Raw genomic sequence first — 21,232 nt, forward strand, 5'->3', positions numbered from 1 at the left:
TTCCTAATTGATGTTTTAAAAAAAGTTATCCCTACTATAGTAAATTATATACTCTTAAGAAAGAGTAAAGAGTTTCTACCTTAAGGTCGGATATGTGATATATCCTTAATAGCGTTTATTTTTCTATCTTCTGAGGTAGAAAATTTTAATAAAAATACCAAATGTGACCGCCAATTTTGTAAACAAATTATTTTAGACCAAAATTAATGCAGAATGAAAACATGAAGCTAAAAAAAAATTATTTATTAAAAGGTGATCAGAAAAACATTTACTACATTTTTATTCAATAAGCCCTCCCTCAGCATCTCCAGACAACAATATGGTTTGCTGGCACACCTCGTTGTTGTCTGGAGAGTAGTGAGCAATGATCCAGGGCTTGACGCAGTTCTTCAGGATTCGAATGTACTCATTGGTGTCGACTTTTTGACCAGATTCGATAAAAACCGGAGGCATTTTGAGGCTACTAGATTAAACCAGATCTTTGGTCTTGAGCAAAGATGTTTGATCTAGAATGTATACGTTTTATGCCTTGTGACTGCTTGATGACTAATAAAACGATGGGTTCTACTGTTTGACACAGAATCAACAGTAAACAATTTCTTATCTGAGAAGGGAATGGTTGTTGATCACATCCTCAAGAGGCTCAGAAGTTTCTTTGATCTTTCAAATCTTTTTACTTTAACACTTGGAGAAACCAGGTGTTTCGCAATCCTGGCTCTTGACTTTGCATTAAGATCCTATCTGACCACTATTCTGATGGTGTTCTCACTTACTGAGAGCTCTTTAGCCATTTTTCTTATTGGTTTAAATGGAAACTCGAGCCTTGACAGACTTGATCAATTGAGGAGTTAGAACTGACTTCTTTAAACCACTGCCGACTGTCCTCTTAACACGACAAATCATTTGATAACGTTTAATCACAGTGTAGACAGTAAGTAGAAGCTTGTTTATCAATTTGAAAATGTTTTTGGGCGTGGTGCCAACAGGTCAACAACTGGTATATTTTACAACACATTTTCACTTTTGGGCTCATTTTTTGTGTTTATAATTTATTTTCAAAGTTTTAGGCGTCAACAAAACACGACCATGTTAATACCAACAGAACATTTATTATGAAATTGTCTCATTACGAGATTTGCGGTCGCATACGATAATGATTTGTCATACAATTTTCTAACTTAAAGGTATAATTTTTTACCTACTTTTTATTTTATAAATAAAGTTTAAAGAATAAAAAATTTCATTTTTGGTAATAACTTCATAAATATAGTTTAAATAAAATATAGTTAAATATAATTCTAAATTTAATTCTGCATCCTAATTAATAGAGCCTAAATGATGCTTACAGCCTATTTTAAAATGCATTTTTGATTACTTTTGCATTTTTAGCCCATAAAATTGTCAAAAATGTTAATTTTGAGACTCAAACTTAAGTGGGTCAAATAAAAATAATAACCACTGACTGTTTTCTTCATAAATGTGTTTTACAAATCATTCATTACTAAAAGAAAAGAAAAAAAAAATTATAAAATATAATTTTATTATTAATTATAAAATATAATTTTATAATATAATAACAACTTTTTATAAACTATAATTTTATTATTTATTATTAAATATAAATTTATAATAAATAATAAAATTATAGGAGAATTAATTAAAAATAAAATAAGACTGTTAAAATATTATGTACAATTCCAATATAATAATAAAAATAATAGCTTTCATAAATATTTCCATTAAATCAAGAAAGTAGGTAATATCAATATAATTTCAGCGATAGTCATTTCCATTAAATCAAGAAAGTAGGTAATATCAATATAATTTCAGCGATAGTCATTTCCATTAAATCAAGAAAGTAGGTAATATCAATATAATTTTAGCGATAGTCATTTCCATTAAATCAAGAAAGTAGGTAATATCAATATAATTTCAGCGATGTCTTTTAAATATGCAAACAAATTTTTTTAAGTATAAAAAATAATAAAAAAAACATCAACCATTAAAGTATAAATATTTACAGAAAAATTTTATAATTTTGATTTTTCATCACCTTGTACGAATACTTGTTTAAAGCGCCAAATATCCTAAAAAAAAAGATATTACAAGCAAATGTTAACATTATGCCAATATCTTTATATATATATATATATATATATATATATATATATATATATATATATATATATATATATATATATATATATATTATTGTAATTTCAATAATTATTAGGTGTTAAGTATATACCAAAAAGGTACTTACACTAAATAATATTTTATACATACGCATGTAAGGAAATATTAGTTTCAGATCACAGAATACGCGCCATTATGATTTATTATATCTATAAACACAATCGCCTATTTTATTTGTTTAAAAGTCTTTTATAAAAAAACTTTCAATCAAAAGTTTTTTTTAAAAGTAGCTATTGTATAAGGCAAATATAAAGTAGATGAGAAGTACCCTAAAAATTTTTTACCCCATTTAATTCCTAAAGGTTATAAAGTTACCTTTCGAAGTAGTACCCTCTTTAAAAAAAATAAAGAACACTAAATCTTTCATTATAGTCCTTAAAGTAATACTTATTAAAATTCTTAACTTAAAATGATTCTCTTAATACCCCCTGTATTCCCTGAATAATAATAAATTCAAGAAAATAAAAATATTTACAATTACTTTATATTATATTATTTATAATTTATCTAAGCAAAATATGGCAATAGCAGGTTTCAATCATTTAGTATAATCTTTATGCCCAATCCTTTGCTTATATTAAATCAACTTCGTTTAAAGACACTGTGAACAACCTCTATAGTCTATTCAGCATACGATTCCAGAGAACAATAATTAAATTCAAAAATATGAGAATATGATCGATAACTATATGTACTTTCCATGTAACTTTTCGTTCTGTATTTTAATATAACTTTGCACACTACTGTAGGTAAGAAAACGATATTTTTAAGTCTTTAACCTTCGAAACATTTGTGAGGCAACAAACTATAGGTTATTAAATTAGTTTGAGATGCTAGAACATCTCTCTCTAAAATGTTTTTCACAGAAGTTTTTTGGCATTTTCACCATATCAATCCCATGATAACCTCAAATTAAGAAGTAATGTTTTTTAAGCCAATTTGTAAATAGAGATCAATGATCTAAAATTAGTCTACCAAGTAGTATCACAATCCTTATAAGATGTAATTCTAGTGTTGGAACTAAGTGATTAATTTATTTTTCAGGATTTTTATCTAAATGAGTCAAGGACTAATCACATTTTTAAATTCCTTCATTTGCAGTTGTTTTGCTTAATTTTCAACAAAAACTTGTACCAATGATCAAAAGAAACTTGGAGTTCTTTGAGTACCACTTTCTAGGGAACATTCACTTTCACACCACAAGTAAACATTTTACCGGAATGAGAAGACAAACCAAAGATGCTTTAGCACATTTTAAGTCAAATGCAAAGTGATACATAACACCATCTAGATTTCATTCCCTCAAAACTATCTGCTAATTTCTATTTGGTTCAGAAACATCAATAATAACAAGAATAAAAGACTTCTTAACTCCACTATCAGTATATCCTTTTTATTGGTCTAAATGCATAATAATTTCATTGAAAATATTGATAGCAAGATCAGTTTAAATGGAAATTTGTTTCATAAGAAAGCACATTTATGGAGCCAGTAAGTTTGCTGATAGACAAATTTCGAATAGATATGAACTTCTGGATCTACAAAGATTTGAAAGCAATCAGCAAGACCACACAAATAACATACAGTCAGGATAAAAAGCTCGCAATACACAACTAGTTGATAGCTATTGATTTAAATGAACAAATTAAACATTTATATCATATAAGTTATAGTATTTCTATTACAAAATGTTATTTACATCATGCAAATGTGTTTGAAAGACGTCCATCCTAAAACTATTGTTTTCCTTGAAAAACTGAAACGCCCAAGAAAAATTAGCATCGCTGCATCCAGGTGGAGTAAAATGGAGTCAAAATTGGTCAAATATTCTTTTTAGTAATGAAAACAAGTTTATGCAGTTCTGATCAGATGGAATCAATTTTGTTTGATGTTTATTAGGTAAAAAATAAAATCCTAAATCTCATCTGCTTGCCTTAAAACATGAAGGAGGTAATGTAATGCTTTGGGATGTTTTAGTCTGGATGGTATTGATCCACTCCAGATTAATAGTTCCAGATATACTGGAACTATTGATCAAAAAATTTACAAAAACATATTTAAGAGAACTGTTTTACCTTATGCGAAGGATAAAATGATTCAAGGATGGATATACCATCAGGATAACATTCCCAAGAACACATGTAAATCAGTTCAGAAGTTCTTCAAAAAAAAGTAAAGTTCGTGTTTTAAAGTTCCAATTAACTGAGTTTTTTGAGATTAGATGCCATTTATGGGAAAATAGTGACCGTCAAATATCAGTTATTAAGCTACAAACCATGCTAATTTATTCAGATAAATCAAAGGAGTTATGTACTTTACTCCCATTGATGTTTGCATTAATTGAGTTGACTTTATGCCTTGTAGATGCAAAGCTGTTCTTGATTGTAAAGATAGTCTTTTAAAATAGTAACGTGATTTTGCATTAATAAATTTTGACCAAAAATTGTTGGAAAATTTCTACATTTTTAAATATAAACGCTTTATCCCCAAATTTTTGAACTCAACAATTGAAATACATTGATTAAATAATCGACATTCGTTCAAAACAATATAGTAAACATAAAAACATTTCAATTGGTATACAATATATTGGCTTCAGTAAAGTAAGTGCTGAAATATTGATAAATTTCAAATTTTTTTACCCTGTCCCCAAACTTTTGGACGCTACAGTATATAATAACCAATAAAAGGTGTGCATTTAAGTTCTATGAACATATAAACTCTTTTTTAACAATTTGATAATTACAATAAAATCTTATATACCTGAAGATATTTTAAAAAGACTGGTCTCTCTTAATGCCATCTTGTTTTTTGATTATGCCTTAAGCAACTTGATCACATGATGCAGCATCAAAGCATGCTGACAAATTAATTAGATTCAAAACAACTTTACTAGAACAACAGCTGTTATGACATCCTGAAGTATAAGTGCTTGATCCCTTCTCCAAGAAAAAGATATTTCATCTAAAATTTAAAAAAATTACATCCGGACAGACAATTAACTCTTAATTGTACTTAGGCCAAATATTCTCTTTGATTTTATTTTCTACAGATTTACTTTTGATAGAGATTTTGAACATTCATTTTTTTTTCCAAACAAATTGTAATAACAGCTTCTCTCATATTTCTATAAGCAAGTGACCTCTCAGAGGTCATTTACATACTACAGAGGTCACTTACATATTACAGAGGTCACTTACACATTACAGAAGTCACGTACATATTACAGAGGTCACTTACACATTGCAGAGGTCACTTACATATTACAGAGGTCACTTACATATTATTTCACTTAGTAAAAAAGATATTACAGAGTTTGTTTAGTGAAAAAAAAATCAAAAAGACATTACTAAGAAAAAAACACCTAGTAACCTCAAAACCAGCAGTTAACTACTTACAAAAAAATACTCACAACCTCAAAACTAGCAGTTAAATTTGGAAATTGTTTCTTAAACGTATCCTCAACTTCAGTTTTAATAACTTTTTGAATTGTACCAGAAACATCAATACAATTGCAGTCTGCAGAAGCATAATGACAAGATATGGCCTGAATAAGAGACATTTTTCATTTTTTATATTTTTCTCTAACAATTAACATCATCCTGAAAAAATCTTGAACTCTATGTTTGCACATTTTATTTTTATTTTATTTTTTTGCACATTTTATTTTCAGAAATTTTTGTTGGAGATTTTTAGAATTTGATAAAAAAAAAAAAAAAAAAATTTAAAACTAACGTTACGAAAGTGTTAAGTTTTATTTCACCCAGAACCATGGAATAGTAAGGGATGAAAAAAGACAGTATCACCTGTTTCCATTTCTAAATATTCGAATTTATTCTTTTTTATATTATTGAATCCAATTATTCCAAGAAATCTCTTGCTCAATTTTCCTTCCCACTGTGGATATTGATGTGGCAAAAGCTCTTGAGAATGGGTACCAGGTTTAACAATAAGGTCACCATTATGACGACTGATATTTTCCATAGCAGTCCATGCATAGGCTATGCAATCTGCAGGTCGTAATGAAAGTAAAAAAGGTCTTGATGAATTGGATGTCGGAATTTTTTTTTTACCACAATCAGGAGGCTAAATTATTTGTTACTTTTTCAAAGAATCAATTTTGTCTTGGTTGATTTTTTTTTTTAATGTTTATGCATAATATAGTGAAAAAAAACAATAAAAAAAAAATTAAACTAACATTTGTATTAATAAAACTTGAAAACAACAATAAATAAAACAAAAAAATATATATGTTGAAAATTTTACTTTATTGATCAACATGGGTATGGATAGCCATAATGCGCTTTCCAACAAAACATTCTGCATATTTCAGTAAACTTGGATTTTTAAAATAATTTGAAAGAACATAATCAGCTTTAAAATCTTGAATTTTATAAACTAAATGATTTGAATTTTTCAAAAGAGTTTGATTTACATCCCGCATTACAGTCATTTTAGCACATGAAACAGGCTTGTCACAAATATCTGAAAATCTAGTTAAATAAATAAAAAATAGGGTAGGGTGGGGTAAGCTAAGCTTTTTTAAAGGTACTTATGACTTCAAACAAAATAATATATAATGAAAAATTGAGTAGCATTAGTTTGAATCATGGGCAATAGATTATATAATAGATATAAACCTACATTACCCCATTTAGCAGAGTTATATGGGTTTATATGTTTACATAACATTTTTAGTTTTTTTATACCAAATTGTAGTAAAATATGACTGGAGTTATTGAGAATGCAACCTATTTAAATTACTTGATTACAAGTTTAAACATAGTACTTCAATAGATGCTTTAAATGCAAAACTACTTTACACATTCAAAGTACCAAAGAAGAAAATGAAAGAATAATGAAAGAAAAGATTGCTGCTCCATGCCAAACCTTCAGTCCATGTAGCGGCACTCCTTTGCAGCAGCAGACTATAAGATAGTCAGTGTATGCACTGAAGCTCCTGACAGCAGGCTATTTCAGATTCCATTTTCTATATGTTAGAGACAATTTTTAATAATTTTTTTACAAAGATTAAATTTTTTAGTATAGAGCTCTGTTTAAATATATGCACCATTTTATATCTATTAGGCTATTAAACTATTATATATATATCTGGACCACGTAAATAATGGTACCAAGATGTGGATTTAGAACTGCTGCTGTATAATAAGTAACTTTTAATGTTTAAAAAAATGTACAATCTGCATCTTATGAGTGGATCTTAAAGGTACAAATAAAGGTAAAAATTATAGATTAATTATGAGGTAAAAATGTCTAATCTAAAGGTTGCATCTTATGGGTGCAATGAGGTGGAAGAGTTATTAAAAAGATTCCATTGTTGCAGAAAAATTTAATGGCCCCAAGTATTTTGTGACTGTGATGACCACCAAGTTAATTGCTCACTAATTTTAAATGCATGAGTCATGGTAACAAAATGTGTTAAACATTCAATAAATAAAGATGAACCAGTCCACCCACTAGAGATAACTCTAACAAATAAGTCTGAAAGTGCACCAACTGCTGACCTTTCTGTCATTTACTTACAGGGAAAAATAAATATTAGCAGGATATAAGCACTACTTGCACTCATTGTACACATAATGATCAAAGTATCACCTATTCTCCTCTTGTTATTTTAAAAACTTGTTCTTTACCTTTTGTTGAAATTAATTTCACCAATTAAAAAACATTTGTAATTCCTATTTCATCCACATTCCATAGCTGTCATGCTAAAAACTTTTCTCAAAAAATGAATTGTATACTGAAAAAAACTGAATTAACTTTGGTATGTTGAAGCTAATCCCTGCTTAAACTAGTAGTTTTTGGCGTTCTAATAGAAAGTTGTGCTAAGCAAGACACAAACCTTCCTAGCCAATCCACTCCTGCTACTTTTGATTCTTTGTTGAAAGAATTATGAATGTCTATTTGTGTTATAAGATGCACATCAACCGCATGTTAAGCCAAATAATGCTCTTTCCATAATCAGAACTTGTGTAAAAATGTTTAATTTAAAATTTTTACTAAAAACAGGAGATTTTCCACTCTCCAAAGACAAGCCTCTAATTATTTTTTCTGTCTTTATAACATAAAAATGTTTTTTGCTGATGCTGAAATCTGATGCAGCTTTTTTTTTTGACAGCAAGCCATCTTCATAGCATCTAATGCTATGAAAATCGCAATATAACTTTATTATTTGTTGCACCTCTCTGTGTTTCTCACACATAATTTCTAACCATGACTAATAATGTTTTAATAGGTATCTAAAGAAATATATAAACTATAAAACTTATATATGCATATATATAGTAGGAATATGACTAAAATTCAAAAAAAAATTGATGAAAATTTGGTCCAGTCACAAAAAATTCAAATTTTTGCACTTATAATGAGGATATATACTTACAAATACTTTAAAAATACCATGAGAATTATTTTTGTAGCTTGATCTATATGATTTTAGATTATGTTTTTTTTTTTAGTAAAGATGATGGGAATGGTCAGTCCTACCAATTTGTTTATACCATAAATGCAAAAAATTTGAACTTTTTGTATTTTCAGATTGCTGGGACCAAATTTTTATTTGCATTTGTGGCAGAGTTTTTTTTTCAATTTGTAAAAAAGTATTGATATTTTATGTTAATACATGTTAATGTTCTACTTTTGCAGCTATGCCATTTCCAAGAAAATAAAATGTGCTTTTTAGTGTAAACAAATGTCACACAACTTTACTTTTACAGTAACATTTACTTTAACAATAAAACTGTTAAACTATTTATAATTATAATACTTATAATCAACAGATAAACAATACAAATAACTAAAAGCAACTGCATGACAAAACTTCATAAATTCTACATTTTCTGACATATTCATAAAGTTTCAAAATTCTGTAAAACCACGAAGCAAGAAATGTTTAATACAAATAAAATTTTATTGCTCCGCTATTAAACTTTTTTCATCAGAGATTAATGTGGAATAAAGTCTCTACAAAATAACTAATTTCCTACTTTAATTGCATAAGTATTGACAGTCTAATACCTATGCGATTAAGGTAAAACATTATTTAATAGACTTCAGATTAAATGTAATCTAATTCCATGTTAAATTCTAGGGTGCTATGCTTCAAGGCTGTGTGTAGCAGTCAATTAAGTTTAAATTGTTGAGAAGATTATAATGTTATATAAGATCACTTTATCTTTTCCCCTGTCCTTGAGAGTAGTTAACTTCAGTCTGTCTCTTAAAGACAGGAGAAAAAGAACTCTTTGAGTCATGTCGTCTTTATTTTTTAAAACAGATTGGACTGTTTAAAGGAATAAAAAGTAACTATTCCAGGATGCTCTTGCAAATTTTTTTCTAAAATATATTTATCTCTCCTTAAGGCCCAGGCCACTGTAGTTAATAAAGCTACTCATTTAAAAAAAACTTTAATCAGTTCTTTTTATATCAGATGTACTTGCAGACATTAATTGACTATTTTAGACTATTTTTATGATTTAGATCATGATAATACATTTTGCTCATTATTATCAAAAATAGTATTATTATTAACACTTAGTAAATCCTATTTTTATTATCGAAAATTAATAAATATCTTCATATCGCTTTAACTCCTCACATGAGACTAAATTCTTTACAACCAAGAAGCCATTTTTTTCATAGAAGTCTCTTTGTTCTTTTGTAAGTAAATTATTTTTTTTTTTATTTTTATTTTTTTTGTTATTCACCTCCTCAAGGCCATGAAGGCCACTACAGATGAGGAGGCTACTTAATAGTGGTTATAACCCTCTCTCAACTCTATAACTCCGAAACACGAGCCTCGTCGAACAAGGCCGCTGCGCGGAGAAACAAGTTGAGCACGGTACTACCAGGGACGTGGTGGGGATCGAACTCGGAACCTCTCACTTATGAAGCGAGCGCTTTACCACTACACCACTACCGCACCACTACTAATACACCACTACACCACTACTACTATTTTTCAAGGTAAACTTATAAGCCATGAATTACTGAGCCTTTTGTAATAAAATATATTTAATATATTTATGTGGTTAAGAAATATTTAAGAAAGAGTTGAATTTTTTCATTCATGTGTTTTATTTATTTCATTACTAAAAAGTAATAACAATTACATACTTGTGAAATTTTTAATACATATAAATATAATTTTCTAAATGAGTGCTTCACCTTGGTGTATACATCAAACTTTAGGTAGTAAATACAGTAACTTTTAAATACTTGTAACATATATGTATATATATATATATATATATATATATATATATATATATATATATATATATATATATATATATATATATATATATATAAGTGTGTGTATTTATATATATATGCAGGGGAACTTAAACTTTAAAAGGTCGGCATCAGTTTGGCAAAAAAATTGATATTGATTACCATAAAACATAGAAACAAGGTTGGCAATTTTTTGTAGACCTCAAACATTTTCGGGTTGGTATTACCGAATACAAACCCTAACTCCGAGGATTGTATGTGATTATATGTGTGTGTTTATATTTATGTGTGTGCATATATATATATATATATATATATATATATATATATATATATATATATATATATATATATATATATATATATATATATATATATATATATATATATATATATATATATATATATATATATATATATATATATATATATATATACAGTAGCGCCCAAAAGTTTGTGGACAGGCATAAAAAAATTAAATTTTAATATTTCAGCGCATAAACCACTTAAACCAACATATTATATACCAAGTTAAAGATTTTTAGGTTAACAATTACGTTTTGAACAAATAATGATTATTTAATTAACATTTTAAAATTGGTTTAGAAAATAACAATTTTTGATAAGTTTAAAAGTTTGGTAACAAACTAAAGTTTTTAACATTTTCACCACAAAATTGCTAATTTGTTGATTTTATAAACAAATACTTTGTGGAAATAATTTACAAACTTTATTTATAAGTGATCGAGATCATGGGATCTAAGAGTTTCATCTCCAGTGAAAAAATTGATCTTGAGATTAGTTCAAAATGGAAATTTGTTTTGTAAAAGAGCACAGCTTTACAGAGTTAATAAGTCTGCTGTTGGATAAATTTTGAAGAGATTTGAGCTTACTAGATCTACAAAGAATAAAAATCAATCAGGAAGGCCACACAAAACAACGCGTTATTAGGATAAAAAGCTTGTAATACTAAGCAAAGAAAATCCTTGTTTGATAGCTGTCGATATAAGCATACAAATAAGACATTTCTATGGAATGAATTGTAGTATTTCTACTATAAAACGTCGTTTATGTCACGCTAATTTATTTGGAAGACGCCCAAATAAAAACCACTAGTTTCCTTGAAAAACCGTAACACCCAAAAGGAATTTTCACTAGATCATCTAAAGTGGAGTAGTCAACAATGGTCAAAAATTCTTTTTAGTGACGAAAGCAAGTTTATGCTTTTCAGGTCAGATGGAATCAGGTATGTTCGGTGTCCAGTAGGTACAAGATACGATCCTAATTACCAACTGCCTACTGTAAAACATGGACGAGGTAATGTAATGATTTGGGGATGTTTTAGCTGCAATGAAGTTGGTCCTCTCCATAGAATTATTGAGACTATGAATAAAGAAATGTACAAAGATATATGTAAGACTATTATGTTACCTTATGCCTTAAATGCCTAGAGGATGAATATATCAACAAGATAACGATCCCAAACATACAGCCAAATTGGTTTTAGAGTTTTTCAAAAAGAGTAAAGATAATCTTTTGAAGTGGCCATCCCAATCACCTGACTTAAATCCCATTCAACATCTATGGGAACATGTTGACCAAATGAAAGGAATAAAATCTACAAATTATGCTGATTTATTTTATAAAATCAAGGAAATATGGACTTAATTCCCATCATTTGCATTCATTTAGTTGACTCTATGCCTCATAGATCCCAAGTTATTTTTGATTGTAAAGGATATCCTACAAAATACTAATTTGATTTTGCTTTTACATAAATTTTTGATCAAGTATTGTTGAAAAATTTGTACTATTCAAAAAAAAAAAGGCTTTGTCCGCAAATTTTTGAACTTATCAAAAATCATTGATTTGTAAAAATGAATATATATATATATATATATATATATATATATATATATATATATATATATATATATATATATATATATATATATATATATATATATATATATATATATATATATATATATATACAGTAACTGAGTTTTCTGGAAAAGTAAACTTATCTAGAGGGATTATTCATAATATTTTACATTCACAAATGTTTCTTAAGTCATAAAAAAAACTAAATACACCAGAAATTAAATAAGGAAGACATTGATCATATAGCCCAAACCGCCAAAGACCTTCTGCCGCTCTTGGAAGAAAATACTTTGGAAAACTTTTCATATTTTCAGTTCATAAGCAGAACTGTTGAATTTGGAGTCACGAAAAACCAAGTACTTTGAAAAATTTGATTAGCACATTCTGAAAGTTAACATTTGGTGCGCTATGTCTTTAAGACCATCTTTTTTTGATGAACCAACTATCTTTAGATTAAATTACCTTTAGATGCTTAAAGAATTTTTTCATTTAGTATTGGTTAAAAAGTGCATTGTCAGATGAATCTATTTCAAACAAGACAAAGCTCCTGCTCACTACACTACTTAAGTTAGAGCTTAGTTAAATGAGTTCCCAGAAAGATGGATTGACCAACAAGGTCCAATTTATTGGGCTGCTCAATCTCCAGATATGACACCATGTTTTTTTAAATCGGGATGAGTTAAATAAAAAGTATTTCAACAAAAAATAATCAATATTGATAATTCAAATCAAGCAATAACAAGTGTAATCAATTCAATTACTTGTTACTTGCCATAATGTTTTTTATTCAAAAAAGAATGATGATTAAAGAACAAAGTGAACATGATTAAAGAACAAATATTGAAACTCATATTGAACACCTATTATAATTATTTTAATTGATTAATAAATGATGACATATTACAATTGCACATCTTTTTATTTTATTTATCTTTATATTTGGCTGAGATATATAGGTTTGTTTTTATGCATAAACTTAATGAATGTAGTCTGGTCGCTACATGTAAAAGAAAAAGGAAAACTAAACATTTTGAGTGGACATTCTAATTTTTGTATAAACTTGTTCCATATTACTTAAGAAGTTTAAAAATTTTTACGTGCCGCTTGGAAACTGCTTATCACTTTAGTTAGAGACAAAAATAGATGCAACATTTTGAAAAGATTTCAAGTATAAAATATCCGCCATGTTTATATAAATCAAATACCGAAAAGCATTAATTTAGTTTTTACAAATTATTGACAGAGGGTTATTAATTTGTAAAATTAGATGTTTTAAATATAATTACTAAAATTTATGTAATTAAAATTTCATAAACATTATTTAAAAACAAATTTGTTTACAATTGCTACTTAACCTTGTATTAAAATTACAAAATAATTTAACTTAATAAATCTAAAAAATAAAATTTGTCCCCGTTCTTTGTTTGCGCTAAAAATGTTTACTTTTCAAAAACTGTTTACTAAAAAAATGTGTTTTATTTATTTTATTTTATTAATATTATTAAAGTAAATAATGACGAGTCGCAAAAAAACGCAGCATATTAATCTAGTTCCTAAAAAAGAAATTAAAAATGCTTGCATACCTCATCAAGGAGAAGTTGGTCATAATAATAACAAACTGCGTGGTTTTACTGAAAATGCACTTGCGAAAGTGAAGAATGCTTGGTAAGTCACAACCTAAATGTCCAACTCAATTTATTTCTTTATATATGCCTAAAACAATGGTACAGAAAAAACAACAAATAGCATGGATTTGATAATAATATTTTTTTTACTTTAGTCAAATTCGAAATGATAATTCGAACTTTAAGATCATAACCATTCTACCTAGTACCTGCCCGACAACTCTCTTGTTTCATTAAAGATGTTACGATAAGTATTTGAATATAAAAAAATTAAACATTCTACAATATCGGAAAAATAGAGCAGAAAAAGAGAGCGTAGGCGTGGATGATGCATCCTTATCTGAGCGCAGAATCTCAGCTCGGAAAAGAGATAGATCAGGTAAATTAAAAAACCCTTGGGTGGGAAATGCAAAACAAAGAAAATTACCCTCAGTTTTCACGTTTTTTATTGTTTTTTGAACTACTTCAAACTTAAAATAGTTTCCTTGTTTCAGGAAAAATTATTGCGGATAAGAATATTGCATTTGCTATCGCAAAAAAACTAATAAAGATAGGAACGGATGTGAAACGCTTGCAAAATGCGCAACGGGAAGTTCAGTAAACATGTTGAAAGAAAACGTTGTAAGTAAAACTGACATCTCTTGACTCATGGCTAGTATATAGGGCACAGAATAGCAAACCATAATTTCCTTAAAGTTATATTATCATTGGTTTTGTTACGTACAACTATACAAGACCCCTGTTTAACTACGTAATTACACCTAAAAGGATACCAGAAGATATCCACACTATTAGCTACCTTCCTGCTATGAACTCATCGCCTACGAACTTGAGCACGGTGCTTGAAGTTCTGCTCCAGTCAAAAGCTAAAGTCGAGAATCTTGGTCTCTCAGAAACTGACGTTACAATGGATCAAGCTATATATGCAAAAGCGATGGAAATACTGATGAACCCTAATCATATTGATCTTAAAAGATTTATTGTCCTCCGAATGGGTGCATTTCACACATCTCATATTTTTCTAGCTGTTATTGGCAAAAGATTTAATGATTCCGGATTACAAGACTGGATAAATGAAGCTGATATAGCCGGTGGGTGGTTACTTTGCCGTTTGAATCGCATCTCTTCCTCACCAGAGTTCGTTAAATGTTTAATCGAGGTAAATAAGTTTGCCTTAATATGCTTTATGTCTGTGAATTTTTTTTTTATTATTCACCTCCTCAAGGCCGAGAAGACCACTACAGTCGGGGAGGCTACTTTTTGTGGTTATAACCCTCTCTCAACTCTATAACTTCGAATCACGAACCTCGATAAACATGGCCGCTGCGCGGAGAAACAAGTTGAGCGCGGTACTACCAGGGACGTGTTGGGGATCGAACTTGGAACTTCTCGATTATGATGCGAGTGCTCTACTACTACACCACTACCGCATTCAGTTTATATAGTTCACTCAATTTAATGATGATATTAAAATTACACTTTGATTATTTCTCGACGAATTATGACAATTAGAAATCCTTGTTTGATGATGATTTCCTCAAAACTTTAGATGATTACTCAAATATGTTAAATGATATTGATATTTCCGGACCAACTTTTGCTTGTTGGCTTTTCTTTATTGAAATACTAAATGTTTATTTTGCTTTGCTCCGTTAAACGAAGGTTAGTTACTGAACTCTTCATTTGGAGGCAACACACCAAATGCTACCGTAGTTTTTTGCATATGGTTGCCCGAATTATTCTCGCTTTTTAACTATTGGACTGAAATGATGCAGACTCCTAAAACTCATCCAAGTATTTATCAACAGTTTATGTAAGCTTGTACTCCAAAATATTTTATTTGAATTTCAACAAGATTTAGTTTTAAAAATAGCTTCAAATTAAATCTTTATAGTTTATTATCTTTTTGACAGGGATGGAAATTTCTCCGTAAGAAGAACGAGTGGTTCGTTAAGCAAAGTTCCATCTGACCAATGCATTGAACAAACTATAAATCGTATTCAGAAATGCCAAGAAGGAATAAAAGGTTATAGTACATCTAAAGGAACTGATCAACTTGAGGTTGAATGGATTATCATTCCACCTGCTTCAGAAGATGTTTTGCAGTTAATTTCCTGTGCAAGCAAAAAGTCAAAATATAAAACACTGATATCTATTTATGATATATATATATCATTGAAACTGATATCTATTTATGATATATATATATATATATATATATATATAATATATATATATATATATATATATATATATATATATATATATATATATATATATGTATGTATGTATATAGGGGCTCATAAAGACTTCATGATGCCCGGGGTAAATCATTAAAAATTTACTGAATGCCTCTACCTTAACATCACTAAAATAAAAATAATAAGAATAAAAAAACACTTCTAGTATTTTTTGTCCACTAATGATACCCCATAAACGTGCTGCCTGGGGAACTTGTATATGTATATATACATATACTGTATATGTCTCTGTATATATATATATATATATATATATATATATATATATATATATATATATATATATATATATATATATATATATATATATATATATATATATATATATATATATATATATATATATATATATATATATATATATACGCACACCAACACACACGCATGCAAAAAAATTGAAAATGTATTTAAATGTAAGTTTTTCTCGAGATGTTGTTATTTGTTGTAAGCTTTTCTCAAGAGGTTGTCTAACGTTTGACTATTTTTTAGCTTGATAAAAAAATTCACTAGCGTGACGTCATCAGTACTAAATAAGGGCCCAAACTTGACCCTGTAAGCACTTTTAGAATTGCTCGTAAGTTTTTCTCAAGATATTGTTGTTTATTATAAGGTTTTCTTTAGAGGTTATCTAACATTTAACGTAAATCTGTATCTTTTATTTTGATAAAAAAATATACATAGTTGCGTGACGTCATCAGTACCAAATAAGGGCCCAAATTTGACCCTTTAAGCACTTTCAGAAAGGCACGTAAAGTTTTTCTTACTCAAGACATCAACCTTAAACTATTTAATTAGTTTTTGTAATGTCCACTTCATTTCCAAGAAAAAATTACACGTAACGTCCAGACTAATGCACTGTATTTATATATATATATATATATATATATATATATATATATATATATATATATATATATATATATATATATATATATATATATATATATATATATATATATATATATATATTATACACATATTATATATATATATATAATATATTTTATATATATAATATATATATATATATAATATATATATAATAATATTCTCTACCATGGATACCAAAATTAAGTAAATAAGGAATGTTTTTAAAATCCCAACATAGCAAACTCCAGGCATATTACAATTAACAACGATCAACAAATGTCAGCAAATAGTAAAAACAAAAGTGTCAATGAATAAATGTTAACCCAACAAGATAAACTTAATATGGTCGTTCTTTGTTTGAAACAATATAGTTCTTTGTTTGATTTGGGTGTAGAAAGTTTTCAGCGGTTTTTTATAAATGAATATAGGAAAGTATATTGTGACGATAACACTCAATTTCAATTAAGTAATGCATTAAAGCATAAAAGTATTGATATGGAAGTCAAATAAACTTTATCTTTAATCAAATTGAAGAAAAGCCGTTGAACAGTATTGTCAAGAGCATATTTTAATCTACCTATTTCAAATGATTACCTACTATTCCAAATGATTACCACCTATTCCAAATGATTTTAGATATTGACCAAATTTTAAAAAAATAAAACATTATACTGGTCAAAATTTCATATTCGTTAAGCAAATCATAATTTCAAAATACATGTTGATGTAAACAAGAGATTTCTTTAGTTTCGAAGATCACTTAAAAAATATGCCTAACGATACTTTTCTAAAATTTCTAAATTCTGTTTCAAGTAGTTCTGTAACGAATTTTCCTAACGTAACATATTTGTAACAAAAGTGTTTCTCTTAATAGCGTTTTAATCAGCTAGATTATTTCTTCGCGTAAACAATTTTCAAAATGCCTTGTGACATGTAATGATATTTTATGCCTATTTTCTGATTTTTTTTCATCCATAATGCTGTATTGCCAAAATCCGAAACAAACTTTCTTTGCTTATCATTTATCTCTGAGGAAGCTTTTTGATCATTATTGAACCTAAAATATATGCCCACACTTTTTAGATTAAAAGTTTTCCATTATGTGAAAGGAAGTTTAATAAAATCACCAGTCTTGTTAACGCTAGAGATAGTAGAAGTTTTAGGTTGATTAAGAAGAACATTGAAAGTATTATCAGAAAAAAAAGGTTTTGCTTTTTGAGCCCATTATTTTGTTTTTGATAACGTGGACAAAAGTCAAACAACAAAAGAGTTCTATCTGTAGTTAAGCAAGGTTTTTCATTAAATGTTAAAGTTAGATTTTCATCACATTTAATTGCTTTTGCTTTTCTATTTGACTTTCTTACTGATTTTAAAGTTAAACGAATTTGATCACATAAAAATTAGGAATTTATATGTTCACAGGTTTTCACAACATTTTCAAAAAGAATTTAGGACCATCAAACATATAACTTGTATTACAAGCTATCATAACATCTAAAACACTTTTCGAAAGAGAATTTATATCAATGGTTTTCCCAAAACAGCAACATCCTGATACTATTTCATTTTTTTAACATACACCTTGTCAAAGGGAACAATAGTTCCTAGTAAAAGTTAAAAAAAAAATTAGTAAAAAGTTCCTTTGATACAGTTTTATTAAAAAATTCCTATGGGAATTGTCTAATAAAACTGTATTGTAATTTTTAATTAGAGCTGAGCCTTTAACTTTGGAAGATTTATGATATTCGTGCAGATTCTTTAAATACTAGTCTTTCCATCTTGATCAGAAATGCGTCAATAACATGGAAAGATGTTTATTTAGTATATATATTTACATTGATTTATATCTATGTTATAATCATTTATATATAATATATATAATCATGTTTGATGGTCCTAAATTTCTTTTGAAAATGTTGTGAAAACCTGTGAACATATAAATTCCTAATTTTAGAAAGAGAATTTATATCATTGGTTTTCCAAAAACAGCAACTTCCTAATACAATAACATTTTTGTAACATACACCTTGTCACAGAGAATAATAGTAGTAATTTCCTAGTAGAAATTTCCAAATTAAAAAAAAGTAGTAGAAGGTTCCTGGCAATTTTAGAGTAAACTAAAAATCTATCTGAGAGGAAAATTGTGCATTTTAGTTTAACCTTTTTGAAGTTTTGATGTCAATCAGATCGAATAATAAAGCGTTGCTAGACGTTTTAAAAACTTGCATAAGGTAAACGTTTTATTCAACATATTTTCTTCTATTTATCTCTGGGAAATCTATAAATTTTTTAAAACGTTTTAAATCGTTTGACTTCTTCAATGATAAATAACTCGTAAAACAGCAATAAATACATTTCACCATTTTTCATAAACATAAACAAATTTCACCATTTTTATAATAGGCTAAATAAATAAATCAACGTGCTATTTAATTTAGTCTTTATAATTATAAAGCCTCTTTTTTCATTTAATGTTTGGTACCCACTTTATTAAAAAAAGTTTTATTAACGGAGAGTGGATATTTTACAGAATTTCTGTTTTTGCTACACAATTTTTTGCTACAGGTTCTCGCTTGATGACTTTTAGTCACTACGTAAGACCTCCTTGTTAATAAAAAGATTGCACGTAAATAGGCTCAATATATAAAAAATTATCGGGGGTATGTATAGAGTTGTTTCAAAGTGTAACAAATTGACTTTTGCTACAGTTGCTACAGTCGATTTGCCATTTTATTTAACTTCCAGTTCAATTTAAGTTGATGCGCTGCAAAATGTTTGACATTCTTTTAAAAATTTATGGGCATGTGAGACAAAACCCGATAAAAACATGGGTTTTTCTGTAAAGCATTCCATTTTTCCAAATGAAATATTTCCGTAACATAGTTAACTTGGCTCAGATACAGTTTTGAAAATTTTTTTGAATTTTTGTATGTATGAATGTATCTTCGTATGTATGTATGTATGTATGTATCTTTGTATGTATGTATCTTCGTGTATGTATGTATGTATCTTTGTATATGTATTTATGTATGTGTGTATCTTTGTATGTATGTATGTATGTATGTATGAATGTATCTTTGTATGTATGTATGTATGTATGTATGTATGTATGTATGTATGTATGTATGTATGTATGTATGTATGTATGTATGTATGTATGTATGTATGTATGTATGTATGTATGTATGTATCGTGGTCTTCGAAGTAACTTTTCTTCTGTTGAGTCTTATCTCTTGTAGAGTTTACCAGACCTACTTGCTCTTTGTGAGACTAATTTGAGTTCAGCTGTCTCATCTTGCGATCTTAGTGTTGATGGTTATCTTCCCTTTATTCGTAATGACTCCAATAGCCACATGCTTGGCCTGGGCAGTTACATTTCGTAAGAATTCACCCATTTGTCGTGGAACTAGGTTTAAATCCACAGACTATTCTTTCATGTGCTTTCGTTTAGCACCTCTTCACTCTATTGTCTTTCTATTTGTTCTATATCGCTCTCCTTCATCTCAAGACTGCACTCTTTTTGATATTATTTCTGATCATATTGACCAAGCCCTCTCTCTTTATCCATCAGCTAATACAGTTGTTGTTCGTGACTTTAATGCTCACCACTCTGAATGGCTTGGCTCTAGTGTCAGTGATTCGGCAGGCATTAAAGCCCATAACTTTTGCCTTTCTCAATCCCTAAATCAAATAGTCAACTTTCCAACTCGCTTTCCAGACAACCCGAATCATTTACCTTCTCTACTCGACTTATGTCAGTGCTCAGTTTCTCCACATTCACCCTTAGGTGCTTCTGATCGCAGTTTGATCTCTCTTGAGCTAATATATCATTTTTCTTCATCACCTGAACCCTCCTATTATCGTACCTCTAACAACTACAGTAAAGCTGACTGGGACTCTTTCCGTGATTTTCTTCGTGATGGCCCTTGGGTTGAAATCTTTTGTCTTCCTGTCGACAAATGCACATCTTACATAACTTCGTGGATTTAGGCTGGCATGGAATCTTTTGTTCCTTCTCGACGATTCCAGGTCAAGCCTCACTCTCCTCCATGGTTTTCCTCACACTGTGCTGCTGCGATTGCCAATCGAAACAGTTACTTCCATATTTATCAGCAAAACAATTCTCCAGAAAACAGACGTCTGTTT

General features: G+C 28.5%; 1 protein-coding gene across 1 annotated transcript; it reads right to left on the bottom strand.

Annotated features, from left to right (window-relative positions):
- Positions 1-2,000: 2,000 nt before the first annotated feature.
- On the bottom strand, positions 2,001-12,636 carry LOC100210387 (phytanoyl-CoA dioxygenase, peroxisomal). Its single transcript, XM_065808658.1, is given in 10 exon segments — positions 2,001-2,087; positions 5,612-5,743; positions 5,932-6,221; positions 6,224-6,266; positions 6,268-6,282; positions 6,463-6,477; positions 6,479-6,692; positions 9,787-9,942; positions 11,736-11,829; positions 12,501-12,636. Coding segments are annotated over 10 exon segments (1,152 nt in total). The 3' UTR covers positions 2,001-2,030.
- Positions 12,637-21,232: the final 8,596 nt, after the last annotated feature.

The sequence above is a fragment of the Hydra vulgaris genome, chromosome 10 (genome assembly GCF_038396675.1).
Source record: "Hydra vulgaris chromosome 10, alternate assembly HydraT2T_AEP".
Lineage (NCBI taxonomy): Eukaryota > Metazoa > Cnidaria > Hydrozoa > Anthoathecata > Hydridae > Hydra > Hydra vulgaris.